Genomic DNA, 13,249 nt, shown 5'->3' on the forward strand with positions numbered 1-13,249 from the left:
TGTGTGTGTGTGTATGTGTGTGGAAAGTCAGCTCAATAATGTACTATGGCGTGTTAATGAATTGCAAAGCAAAGCTGGCTTGTTATTCCATCACAGTATTGAACATATCATGCCCTACAATCTCAATGTGCTGGATCTGCCCTCTACCAGAACACATGACAACAACCCATAGACTGTGGTCAAAGTGCATCCAAGAAATTGACTTTATCAGATTTATCAAAATTTATCTGTGCCATAATGAAATTAAAACATATCTCACAGCCACACACATCTCGCATTTCTTTTGTGGTTCAGTGTATTTCCTAACTTTCAACATGACTATTACCTTGTTTTGAATTAAATTTAGAGAAGTCTATGTATTTTGACTTCAGCTTGTGAGGAGAATTTTTTTTTTTTCCTAAATTGTAATTCCCTATTTAATAAATGTTTTGAAATTCTTTCATCTTACATTCAAACCACATGGCTTACATACATCAGTCTGCTCAGCTGCAAGAGAACTTCTATGTTTAAAACATTTATTAAATCCAACACCTTAACATCAACTCTTAGCATGCTTTTGGTTCATGTATTCTTGATCAGCTACCAAGACCAGCCTTAGAAAGACAAATTCAGTTACAAGTTGAAGATTTGAAGGAAGAATTCACTTCTGTTGGGGGTTTCCTCTCCTTGCATTTCATTTCAGTTTTGCATGTTTAACACAATCCTCTTCAAAATACATAGATGCATAGAGAATGTTTTTTCTATGATGCCGTATCAATTGCAGTTATTTCCCAATTTTCAGCACGAATATTAGCTTTTTTTCAGATCAAATTTAAGGAACACTTTGTATTTTGACTTCAGCTTGTGAGGAGGACTTTTTTCTCCCTAAAATGTAATTCTTTGTTTAATAGATGTTTTGAAATTCTTTCACCTTGCATACAAACCACATGGCTTACAAGCATCAGTCTGCTCAGCTACAGCAGAACTTCTATGTTTAAAACATTTATTAACTCTAACACCTCAACATCAATTCTTAACAGCATTTTGTCTGTCTTTACATTTTGAGTTCAAATTCCATCAAGGATTGATAAAATAAGTACTAGTTGAACACTGGGGTCGATGCAATCAACTTACCTCATCCCCTAAAATTGCTGGCCTTGTGTCATTATTATTATTATCATCATTATTCAAGGTGGCGAGCTGGTAGAACTGTTAACATGCTTAGTGGTATTTAGTCCATTGCTATGTTCTGAGTTCAAATTCTGCTGAGGTCGACTTTGCCTTTCATCCTTTCGGGGTCGATAAATTAAGTACCAGTGAAACACTGGGGTCGATGTAATCAACTAATCACCCCCCTCACAAATTTGAGGCCTTGTGCCTCCAGTAGAAAAGATTGTTATTATTATAATTGAGTGAGTGAGCAGTACACGCCATCAAAGTGATGCTGGGGTACAAATATACAAAGTCCAATATAGTCATCATGGCTACTCGTCTGATAAGGGTACACCAGGCATATATATCACAACCATATGTATGTGACATGGTGTCCTCATATCAAGGTAAACAATGCATGCCCTTGCAGGCAGGGTTCAGTTAGAATGTTTTTCAGGTCGAGTAGCCCATCAAGCTCAAAAGGTCCCTGAATAAGGGTTGTTCAAAGAAGATGAATGAAACCTCCATATTATTATTATTATTATTATTATTATTATTATTATTATTGAGTGAGAGAGCAGAGCATGCCATCAAAGTGACACTAGGGTGAAATATACAAAGCCCAATATACCCATCATGACTACCTGTCTTATAGAGGTACACCAGGCACATGCATCACAACCATATGTGCACAACATGGTGATCTCGTATCAAGACAAACAGTGCATGACCTTGCAGGTGGGGCCCAGTTAGAATTTTCTTCAGGTCGAGTAGCCTATCCCACTTGAAAGGTCCCTGAATAAAGGTTGTTTAAGGATGTTGAACGAAACACGCATGTTTTCAAAGGTGAATTATACAAACCCCAAAGACTACCTCTCAACACACGGCTATGATGTCCTCCACTACTTCTGCTCATGATCAGAGATGTACATATCATCAGCCACCAAGGGACATGCTCAACTGGTTAAGGTCAAGCAACTGACAAGCAAATCTTTGGTATTGAGCAGAATATTTGCTGTAGCCCATCTTTTATACCAAGACAAAACAATGTACATGATAACACTTCCAATCAGTTAAGATCAGAAGCCATGAGAGCTACTGCCTGGTATATTATTATTATTATTATTATTATTATTATTATTATTATCATTATCATTATTGGTGTTAGGAAGGGCATCCAGCTTTAGAAACCATGTCATATCGGACTGGAACTTGGTATAGCTCTTCAGTTTACCAGTTCCATTCAAACTGTCTAACCCATGCCAACATGGAAAGCAGACGCTAAATAATGATAATGATGATGGTGATGGTGATGATGATGATGATAATGATTATTAACTCTGTTGTATATACTGGAACAGTTGCCATGACTAAAATCCATGTCAGCATACTCCCCACAGACCAATCAATCATTTCAGTTATTGATAAATTCAGGCCAATTATTACAATTGTTGTTAATGCAATTATCATTTTTATCATCATCATCATCATCATCATCATCATTATGTTATTGTTGCTATTACTACTATTATTCTTATTTTTATTTGTATTTTTAGCGCCACTAAAATTATTATTTTTTAAATTAATTTTGTAATTAATGCTTTTATTATTGTTATTATTATTACTATTGTTATTATCATTGTTATAGATACTATAATTATTATGACTGTTAATAATTAATAACAACAGAAGCAGTATTAATACCAAAAGTCAATATTTATATCCAATTTAACGTGGATATTTCGTTAGAACACCAAATACTGCATTATTTACCTTAGATAGGACCTCTCATATGGACTTCTGGTGCATGAAAGCACCCATATTTATATCTCTGACAGACGAGAATTGTCTGCTGCAGCTGCCAGACTGCCACATAACATAATTTCCCCCTGTTTTGGGCTCTTCGGTGAGATTATGCTATCATGTCGCTACCAGACATCTGTCACAATTGCCATTTGTTATGTTATAATTGTTGTCGTTTTTACATTTTTTATTACGTATTATCAATGTAGCTATCATCGTTATTATAAAGATTACCACTCTTGTTCCTATTACTATTATTATTATTTTTATCATCATCATCATCATCATTAGTATTGTAGTTAGTATCATAACTAAATTCGACGACTGGCACCCATGCCAACCTTTCCTTCATTGGACACTAAACTCTGCTTGCGAAGACCTGTTGGGGCAAGTGAAATCAAAATTGTAATCGAACCAAATTCAATGACTGGCACCTGTGCCAGTGGAGTGCTAACAGCACCATCCGAGCATGATCATTGCCAGAGCAGCTGTCTGGCTTCCGTGCCAGTAGCACATAAATAGCATCATTGGAGCATGACCATTACCAGCGTAGTCTTACTGGCACTTGTGCCAATGACACGAGAAAAGACATTCGAGCGAGATCGTTGCCAGTGTCGCTGGACTGGCTCCTGTGCAGGTGGCACATAAAAACACCATTTTGAGTGTGGCTGTTGCCAATACTACCTGACTGGCCCTTGTGCCGGTGGTACGTAAAAGCACCCACTATACTCTCGGAGTAGGTGGCGTTAGGAAGGGCATCCAGCTGTAGAAACTCTGCCAGATCAGATTGGAGCCTGGTGCAGCCATCTGGTTCACCAGTCCTCAGTCAAATCGTCCAACCCATGCTAGCATGGAAACCGGACATTAAACGATGATGATGATGATGATGATATGTATATATATATGTTTCTCTTTGTTATATATATGTATATATGTTTCTACACATACCCAAATGTGCACACACATGCATATGTGCGTGTACACACACACACACACACACACACACACACACACACACACATATGATACTTTGCTGTCATACGGTGTCTGTTTCCTTTGGCAGGTTCTGAACGAGCGGACAGTACTGGCGCAACAGGTGATCGGTTGCGTGAAGGTGCCAATATTAACAAGTCTCTATCTGTTCTTGGAAATGTTATATCAGTAAGTGACCGAGTGACCCATGGAGTCTATTTTTCTTTCAAGCAATTCCCAGTATTCTTGTTTCCTTAATGATACAACACTTCAGTAAGGAACTCATAATTCCACTATCAAATTGCTCTGTAAAACTGTACCCTTTGTGCTATTACCTATCAATCTAGCTGGTAACATGATCAATTGTAGTTGATAAAGTGGTTAACTAGTAACCAGAGAGTCAGTGGTTGATATTTTACTCAGGAGGGTGTGTGGCCTAGTGGTTAGGACGTTGCACACCTAATTGCTAGATCGTGGTTTTGATATCTGGACCAGGCAATGCATTGTTCTCTTGAGCAAAACACTTCCATTCACCGTGCACCTGTACAGGTAATGTTAATTTGATGAAGGGAATGAGCTCAAGTACTGCACACACACATTTGTTCACTATAAACAACTCATCTGTGCAGGTTGATCAACAAGAAGTTGTGGAACCTCATCTGTCATTTACAACGGGAGAGTCCACTACCACTTTATGTTACAGCATTGAGTACTTTTTTTTTGCTTAGTTCCATTTCACTCAAGTGTGAAACCACCATCCACAATATAACTATGAATGCACCTAAGATTGGTTACCATTGTATCTGTCAGAAGATTAATCACTCATCATGACAAAACCCTAGCCACCAGCCTATACAAACCATTTCTCCTCTCTCCTTAGTATTTAAAAGACTATTACATTTCGTATCTCAATATTCTTACATAAATATAAGGCAACAATCTGCCAGAATTGTTTGCATGCCAGGCAAAATGTTTAACAGCATTTCGTCCATCTCCTTACAATTTGAGTTAAAATTCTTCTGAGATCAATTTTACCTTTTGTCCTATCGGGATCAATAAAATAGGTATCATTTGAACACTAGGGGCAATGCAATCGATTTCCCCACTCCCTGAAATTACTAGCCTTGGGCCAAAATTTGAAACCAGTGCCGGTGGCATGTAAAAAGTATCATTTGAGCATGATCGTTACCAGCATCGCCTTACTGGCACTTGTGCCGGTGGCACATGAACAAAACTTTCAAGCGAGGTTGTTGCCAGTGCTGCTGGACTGACTCCTGTGTAGGTGGCACATAAAAAACACCATTTGAGTGAGGCCATTGCCAGTACCACCAGACTGGCCCTTGTGCTGGTGGCACGTAAAAGCACCCATTACACTCTCAGAGTGGTTGGCATTAGGAAGGGCATCCAGCTGTAGAAACTCTGCCAGATCAGATTGGAGCCTGGTGCAGCCATCTGGTTCACCAGTCCTCAGTCAAACCGTCCAACCCATGCCAGCATGGAAAGCAGACATTAAACGATGATAATGATGATGATGAATATAGGGTAGTGAGCTGGCAGAATTGTTAGTACACCGGGTAAAATGCTTAGAAGTATTTCATCTGTCTTTATGTTCTGAGTTCAAATTCTGCCTAGGTTGACTTTGCCTTTCACCCTTTCAGGGTCAATAAATTAAGTGCCAGTTAAACACCATAGTTAATGCAGTTGACTTACCCCCTCCCTGAAATTACTGGCCTTGTACCAAAATTTGAAAACAATATTCATAAAGGAATATGAATCCAATTTATTAAACTATTTCAGGCATTGGCAGAACAAACATCTGGCAAGAAGAAAGTTGTAGTTCCATATAGGGAATCAGTCCTTACCAAACTATTAAAAAATGCTTTGGGTGGCAACAGGTAATTTTATTTTTCTTAATCTTCATTGTTAAAATAACAGTAACATGGCCCTATGGTAAGAAGTTTGCTTCCCAATCATGGTTCAGGGTCCAGTCTCACTGTATGGCACATTAGGTGAGTGCCTTCTGCTATAGTCTTGAGTCAACTAAAGCCTCATGAGTAGATTTGGTAGACAGAAAGTGTGTGTGTGTGTAAATATGTATGTATGTATGTATGTATGTATACTTTATTTGTGTATTAAACCAAAATGGAGATGAATGTTGATGTTCCAAGTGATAGGCTTGATAAATTGTGGTATTTCTTAACATGAAACCAATGGTAGCCTTAACACACAAATAAAGAATCTTTATCCACCAATGTGATGTTGAGCACTCGTTCTCATTATTCGGTATTTATGTGTGTGTATGTACTTGTGTGTGTGTATATACATGTGTGTGTGTGTTGGTAACAAATTATTAGTATTAATATAGATGTAGAAAAGTTATAGTTTTTATGTTTTACAGAAGCACAGTAGGAAGAATGAGATGTGTTGCAGGCAAGTGGTCTTAGCTGTTGTGAGGGCCATTGTCATTGATGGTTTGTGTTGAAATTGTCATCACTTTTCTCATTATTTTTTTTTTTGTTGTTATTATTGCTGATTTTGTTGTTGTTTCAACAGTCGAACTGTGATGATAGCTGCTCTGTCGCCTGCCAACATCAATTATGATGAGACCCTCTCTACACTCCGTTATGCTGATCGAGCAAAGCAGATAAAGAATAAGGCTGTGGTTAACGAGAACCCAATTGATAAACTAATACGTGAACTTAAGGTATGTATATATATATATATATATATCCATATATATTTAGCATAGGATTGAGGGCTGAACTATAGTATCTGAGGTACTGAAAAGTTCCAGCAAACATTGCTCCATATTTCTGATATCACAAGCCAACTGATGGGACATAAGAGGTTGTCAGTGATTAATGTCTATTATTGAGTTTTTAAGTGTCTTCTAACATAATTTTGGCTCTAAGTGGACTGTTTAGATCAGTGTTTTCCAACCTATTTTCCCTCAGGATCCACTATAACTTTCCAGAAAAATGTATGCCTCACTGGTGGTAGGAAAAAAACAACTTTATTCTTAATATTTCATAATTATATACTTTCCTTAAAGAAATAGCCACAATTGGGTATTAGAATAGTGCTATACTGTAACAAACAGTCTTCACACAATATACTTGGCCAGCCAAGGGGAATTGATTTGAATAGGTGTGTGTAGGTGAAGTATGTTTGCTGTGAAAAAAAGACCTTCACACTACCATGTCCTACTAAGGAGGAAAAAGAAAAACATTTTGGATCCCACGTCCCACCACAATTTTCGTATGCCCCACATTGGGAATCACTGCTCTTGGTAAATGTAAAGAACAAGGATATTCTTAAGAATGTCCTACTAATTCATTTCTATACTTTTTTTTTCTGTAAGATGGTAATATTTTGAGTAATTAACTTCCTGTTTCAGGATGAAATCATTTTCTTTTTACTATTCACACCTATACTTTGGTTCATTTGGTTTGATTTCTGATCATCATCAGCTATCTAATTCCTGAATATGTACATAGTACCAGACTGCAATCTAACTAGTAGCACAACTAGGCAGGGCAGAGGGGTGCAGTCCACCCTGGGTGATACTTTTATGGAGGAGACACTCTTGAGCCTGGTGTATATGCCTCTCCTTATATTTGTCTTTAAAAAGTCCTTATTATTGAAACTGCTGACAATCATTAATTTATTGAGGAATATTTAAATTGTCTATGTTCTTTCTTAAATCAGGAAGAGAATGAACGATTAAAGAAATACCTGGAAGGAAACGGTCTAAATAATTCTAATTCATCACAAGGTAAAGATTTATTAGTATCTTTTATGTAATTGTGTTTTGTCTTGGGACAGTTATTATACCAATAATAATAACACACACACAGGTTCAATTCCACTTCTTTATTATTGGTTATCTAACCAGTTAACTAATCTATCATTCGTTTAATGTGCAGGTTAAAAACAAGCTTGTTAATCAAAGTTTTTTCATTACTGTTTGTGATGTTTTATGTGGTTGTTATAGAGTATGTTGAGAAAAGTGCTACTACAACTGCTTCTTGTACTCTTGCTCATTAATGCTGTTTGCGTATTAAGGATGTAAGGGTTGACTATGATGCAAAACAAAACAAAATAAACCTCTCTGAAGTCACACCCTCAATCTTAAGAAATAAGGGTACTTTGAGTAATGTGATCCTGGGTTCAGTATACCTCAAAAAAAAAAACATGGGTAGTCACAATAGAAATGCCTTTGATCAAAGACTACTCAATCAGGGTTGACCATGGCTAAACAACAACAACAACAACTACTAAAGTGTACACATGCACACTCACATACCTACCTCCCTATCTACTCACTCACAATAGAAAAGTTCACATTTTTCTTTTCAGAGCACAAGTAATTCAATATTATTTAATGTGAAGCATAGAATTGTTGTATCACCAATTGTTATGATGATACTTTTTTACATTATAACTGTGTAGTGACAATAAACATATAGTGAAGCAGGGTAACAACCCAACAAGCTACCAAAACAACACCTTTCAACTTCTTGTGATTAACACCTACTCTCTTCCTTCTGATTCCGACCACTACTATCTGTAGTCATTCGGTCAGTCTATTCCCACAGGGGGTGTTGTGACTCTTGCCACAACAAGTATAAAAGTTCAAATTTAGTTAAAGCTTAGTATTCTGTATTGTATTTACAAAAGTGTATTACTTTTTTAAAAAATCTCTACTGTAATGCAGAGTTGAATATTCAAATCTAGTTAAAATCTTTTCCATATTATTGGTATTTAATTTTTCTCTCTTTTCTATCATCAGTAGATGCACATTTTATCATCTTTATATTTCATTGATACAACTCATGGACATTTGATAAAATTAAGTTAAAGTTAGTTTCTTATATAACATTAAAACAAAACTGTACCGATAAAAATGAAATGAAATAGAAGTGTGATTAGTGATAACTTGTCCACCAACAAACATTTAAATGTTTTTCACCTGCAAAGTTCATTAAAACACTTGTCCCCATTTCAGACAATAAATAGCTGGTGGTTAATGATGGGACGTGGCAACATAGTAAAATAATTCACCACCCTCTCACTGAATTTTCCATAGAGTCCACCTTTTTTGAGAAACACTGCACTTCATTATCTTGTGTCACCCTTTAACATTGCCCACATTTACTTTCCCCTCAAAACACACTGTTATCCAGTTTATGTATTCTATCACAGATGATGAAGAACTGAGGAAGGAGCTGGATAGTTTACAGTCACAGCTCACTGCAAACCAAAGACTGCTGGCCGAATCAACACAGACTTGGGAAGAAAAGGTAATAACTAAAACACATGCACACAAACATGCTTATATGCATATGTGTATATTATACACACATACACACTCATATATATACATATATATATATACATACATATATATATATATACATATATATATATATATATATACATATATATATATATATATATAGGGAGAATTCACAGAAAAACAACTGACGAAGACAGGTGGTGTAGAAAACAAATAGATGTATTAGTATAATGCTCATGAATTGAAAAAGTCTTTAACATTTCGAGCCTACGCTCTTCCACAGAAAGGAACACAAAAAGAAACAAGGAGAGAAAAAAAATGTGTGTGGTGGTTAGCGATCTATCATAATATATATATATATATATATATATGTCAAGTGTTAAAACACTTGACATATAATCACAGAGATGTGAGTTCGAGTCTCATGGCTGGCCAGCAACGTATTTTTCTGCATTATCTGGATAATTTATCCTGATCACGCTATTTATAGCATTATCATGCATTTGAGAAATAAATTTATTTCTGTATCTTATATATATATGTGTATATATATATATATATATATATATATATATATAGTTGTCTAAGAATCCATAAGTCAGAAAAAACATGCACTCATCTATTTGTCAATAGAGTTGGTATAAATACCACAAGGTATTTTTTTCCCTGTAATCAACTGGTTCTGCCATCAATCACCCAAATAATTGTCATAATAACAGACATGAATTCAAACACATACACATATGTGCTTGTGAGTTCTTGTTTTTATAACTATCCAAAAGGATAGACATATCGTTGAGAACAATGGGCTTTGTTGGTGGTACTGTGATGTCCCTATTCTAGCTTTTGGTGAAGTAGAAGTTATAAGGGTCAAGTGGTGAAGACATTATTTCGGCCTAGCTAAAGGCAATCTAGCAAATGTAAAACCGCTGTCAGAGAAAAACTATTGTTTCACTGTGAGAAAAGTTCTATTGAATTGCTAATTTAAATTTGGCTATGGTAGATCAAATCCACTTCATGCATGCAAGATCCACTACATATATATGTACGTACATATATCAAGTAAGTCACTTCTTTGCCTACAGCTTGCTGCAGCTCAGTTGATGGACAATGAATCAATTCACGGAGATTTACAAAGACAATCCACTCAGCATCATCTAGTAAACCTTAATGAAGATCCTCTTTTATCTAAAGTCATCTTCCACTACCTTTCTGAGGGTAAAATCACCATCGGATCAAAACTGGCAAATCCACGTCCTAAGATCTGTTTAAACGGGTTAAGGTGAGTAAAACAATTCACTACCATAGTATTATTTAACCCTTTATATATGTGTATATATATATATATATATATATATATATATATATATACGATTCTGAGAATTATATTTATTTGGCAGTCCGTACTGATGAGAAACAGATATTTTCGGTAAGGAAATATTAATTTCAAAACTAGTTTGTGGATAACTTTGTATGTATTTATGTAATTTTCACTTGTCTTGCCTGTATACGTTTTGTTACTTCGCTAAATTTCCTTTGAGAACAATTCGGTCTTAGTAAACGCATTACATGTGATCTAGCACATTAACAGTCCACCTTCTAGCACATTAACAGTCCACCTAGTGGTCTCCTTTATATATATATATATATACAATAATCCTTTGAGATCTCAGATATTTTTTTCTGAATCTCCTTGATTCTTTTAATGTGCTTGTTCCCTGGTATTAAATTGATATTAATTGATATCCAATTTTTTACCCTACTGTTTTAATTTAATTATATACATAAATATATTTATATATAAATATATATATATATATATATATACACATGCACGCACATACACACACACATGTAAACATGGGCACACACATTATCCTCATCATATCATTGCGATCATCATTTAAAGTCTGTATTCCATATGAACATAGGTTGGATGATTCAACAGAATCCACTTTTCAGATTACACTGGGGTGCTTTTCTGAGGCACTGGCACTAGTAAGATCACCAAGTAACTCACAAGACAAGGCCCCTCAATTGTGCTAGGATGCAATTTTGAGGGATATGACTTTGTACCAGATATTGAGAGGCTAAAGTATAATATACATGACACCTGTTCCTGTGAACAGGTGTCATGTGTGGAGGAGATACATAGCCAACCCTAACCCAGCAGGTATTAAAGAAATTATGGTGGAAATAAAGTCTCAGGAAATATCCTCAAGTTGCAAGGAGGAGGACAAAGAGAGGATAGGGACAGAGAATCAAGGATTGATGGATGGGTGGGTTCAAGAAAATGGTTAAGGAGAGTGGCAGATGGTTAAAGAGGGGGACAAAGATGAATGTAGTGAATAGTAAACACAAATAGAGGCATAGTCAATGGTGAAGCTCAGTCTGGGGGAAAGTGAAGGAAAATAGGAGTGGGTGGAGGAAGAAGAGGTGATAGGTAGCAATGCATAAGAGAAGGTGGAGGCGATGACAAATGACCAAGACCTTTGGAGATATGCTGTGCTTGAGAAGACCCAGCAAGCCAAGTGAGAATGTAAATGTGGCCTATGCCAATGCAGCATAACCAGCCCATTAAGAGTACCCTTCAATCATTGGGCAATAAACTGCGCTTGCGACCTGTACACTGACAAAATTCCGTGCTGCATAGGTTGTCAGTGAAGAGGTCGCAATTTCAAAGTGACGAAAATATTTTGACAAATTAAATTTAAATGTTGAAGTGAATCTAACAGTTTTTTTGTTTTAAATGGCTTATAAACACCTTCCACATTGCAGTTGTTTTTGTTTCAGCACACGATCTCAGATCAAGTCACTTGCTATGCAAATACATCTCTGTAATATATATATATATATATATATATATATATATATATATGTATTAGAATGGTATAACAATGCACTATAGAACAAAAAATGGACTATATACCTGTTGTAATTTGGTTATCTATAGTCCGATGATATTTCAGAATTACAATTCCTTCTTCAGATCTTCTTTTCTGGAGTCTCTGCTATAAACAGAGAAAGAAAGAGAGAAGAAAGAAAAAAATGAGAGAGAAAAAAAAACAAAAAGTGAAGAAAGGGTGAAAGAAGTGAGAAAAGTTTATAGCAGAGACTCCAGCAAAGAAGATCTGAAGAAGGAATTGTAATTCCGAAATATCATCGGATTATAGATAACCAAAGTACAACAGGTATATAATATAGTCCATTTTTTGTTCTATAGTGCATTGTTATACCATTCTAAACTTTTTATTCTTTACAAACAATACACAATGCTTCAAGCGAACTAAAATACTCTCATATATATGTGTATATATATGTATATATATATATATATACACACACACACACACACACACACACACACACACACACACACACACACACACACACACACACACACACGTGTGTGTGTGTGTATATGCATGCATATATGCATGTAAATATATTTATGTACTCTTCTCTTCTTGTTCCTCCATTAGTATTCAGAAAAGCCATGCATATATTGAGAATATGGATCATAAAATTTCTATAGAACCAGCTTCTAGCAATGCCAAGACCAAAATTAATGGATTACCTCTCATGAAAAAGCAAACATTGAATCACATGGACAGGATACTTTTTGGTGTGTTAAATACATCTGATTATTTTGTATTTTTAGTGTGTGTGTGTCCCTGTGTGTGTCTATGTGTGTGTGTATGTGTGTGTGTGTATGTGTGTGTGTGTACATGTGTGTCTTTGTGTGCATGTATATATACTTATGTGCATGTATATATACTTTAAAATGACTAAACATGATATGTTGTTGGAACTTACATACCATGTACAGGAAACTTCTTTCACACTTCTACACTGTTTTCCTCAAATAATGGAATTGCCACTACAATATCTTTATATATCTTATTTCTACTTTCATTCTCTTATTTCCCCTCTATATTCCCTATCTCCTCCTTTTCCTCAATAATTCAAACTCAAATATTTTCTCACACCGTCTCTGATGAAGGGATATCCATAATATTCTAGAAACAGCTGTAAGCCTATTTC

At 35.7% G+C, this 13,249-nt stretch overlaps 1 protein-coding gene across 2 annotated transcripts in view; it reads left to right on the forward strand.

The window, feature by feature from the left end:
• LOC106878367 (kinesin-like protein KIF28) overlaps window positions 1-13,236 on the forward strand; it is a 62,245-nt gene extending 49,009 nt beyond the window's left edge. For both annotated transcript variants that reach the window (XM_089338167.1, XM_089338168.1), the window contains exons 11-17: window positions 3,998-4,095; window positions 5,704-5,801; window positions 6,460-6,610; window positions 7,615-7,681; window positions 9,112-9,209; window positions 10,291-10,487; window positions 12,688-13,236. In XM_089338167.1, the coding sequence (XP_089194293.1) occupies window positions 3,998-4,095; window positions 5,704-5,801; window positions 6,460-6,610; window positions 7,615-7,681; window positions 9,112-9,209; window positions 10,291-10,487; window positions 12,688-12,988 (1,010 nt within the window). In that variant the 3' untranslated portion in view covers window positions 12,989-13,236. The remainder of the gene's footprint in view (window positions 1-3,997; window positions 4,096-5,703; window positions 5,802-6,459; window positions 6,611-7,614; window positions 7,682-9,111; window positions 9,210-10,290; window positions 10,488-12,687) is intronic.
• Window positions 13,237-13,249: the final 13 nt, after the last annotated feature.

The sequence above is a fragment of the Octopus bimaculoides genome, chromosome 20 (assembly GCF_046866305.1).
Source record: "Octopus bimaculoides isolate indiv1 chromosome 20, ASM4686630v1, whole genome shotgun sequence".
Classification (NCBI taxonomy): Eukaryota; Metazoa; Mollusca; class Cephalopoda; order Octopoda; family Octopodidae; genus Octopus; species Octopus bimaculoides.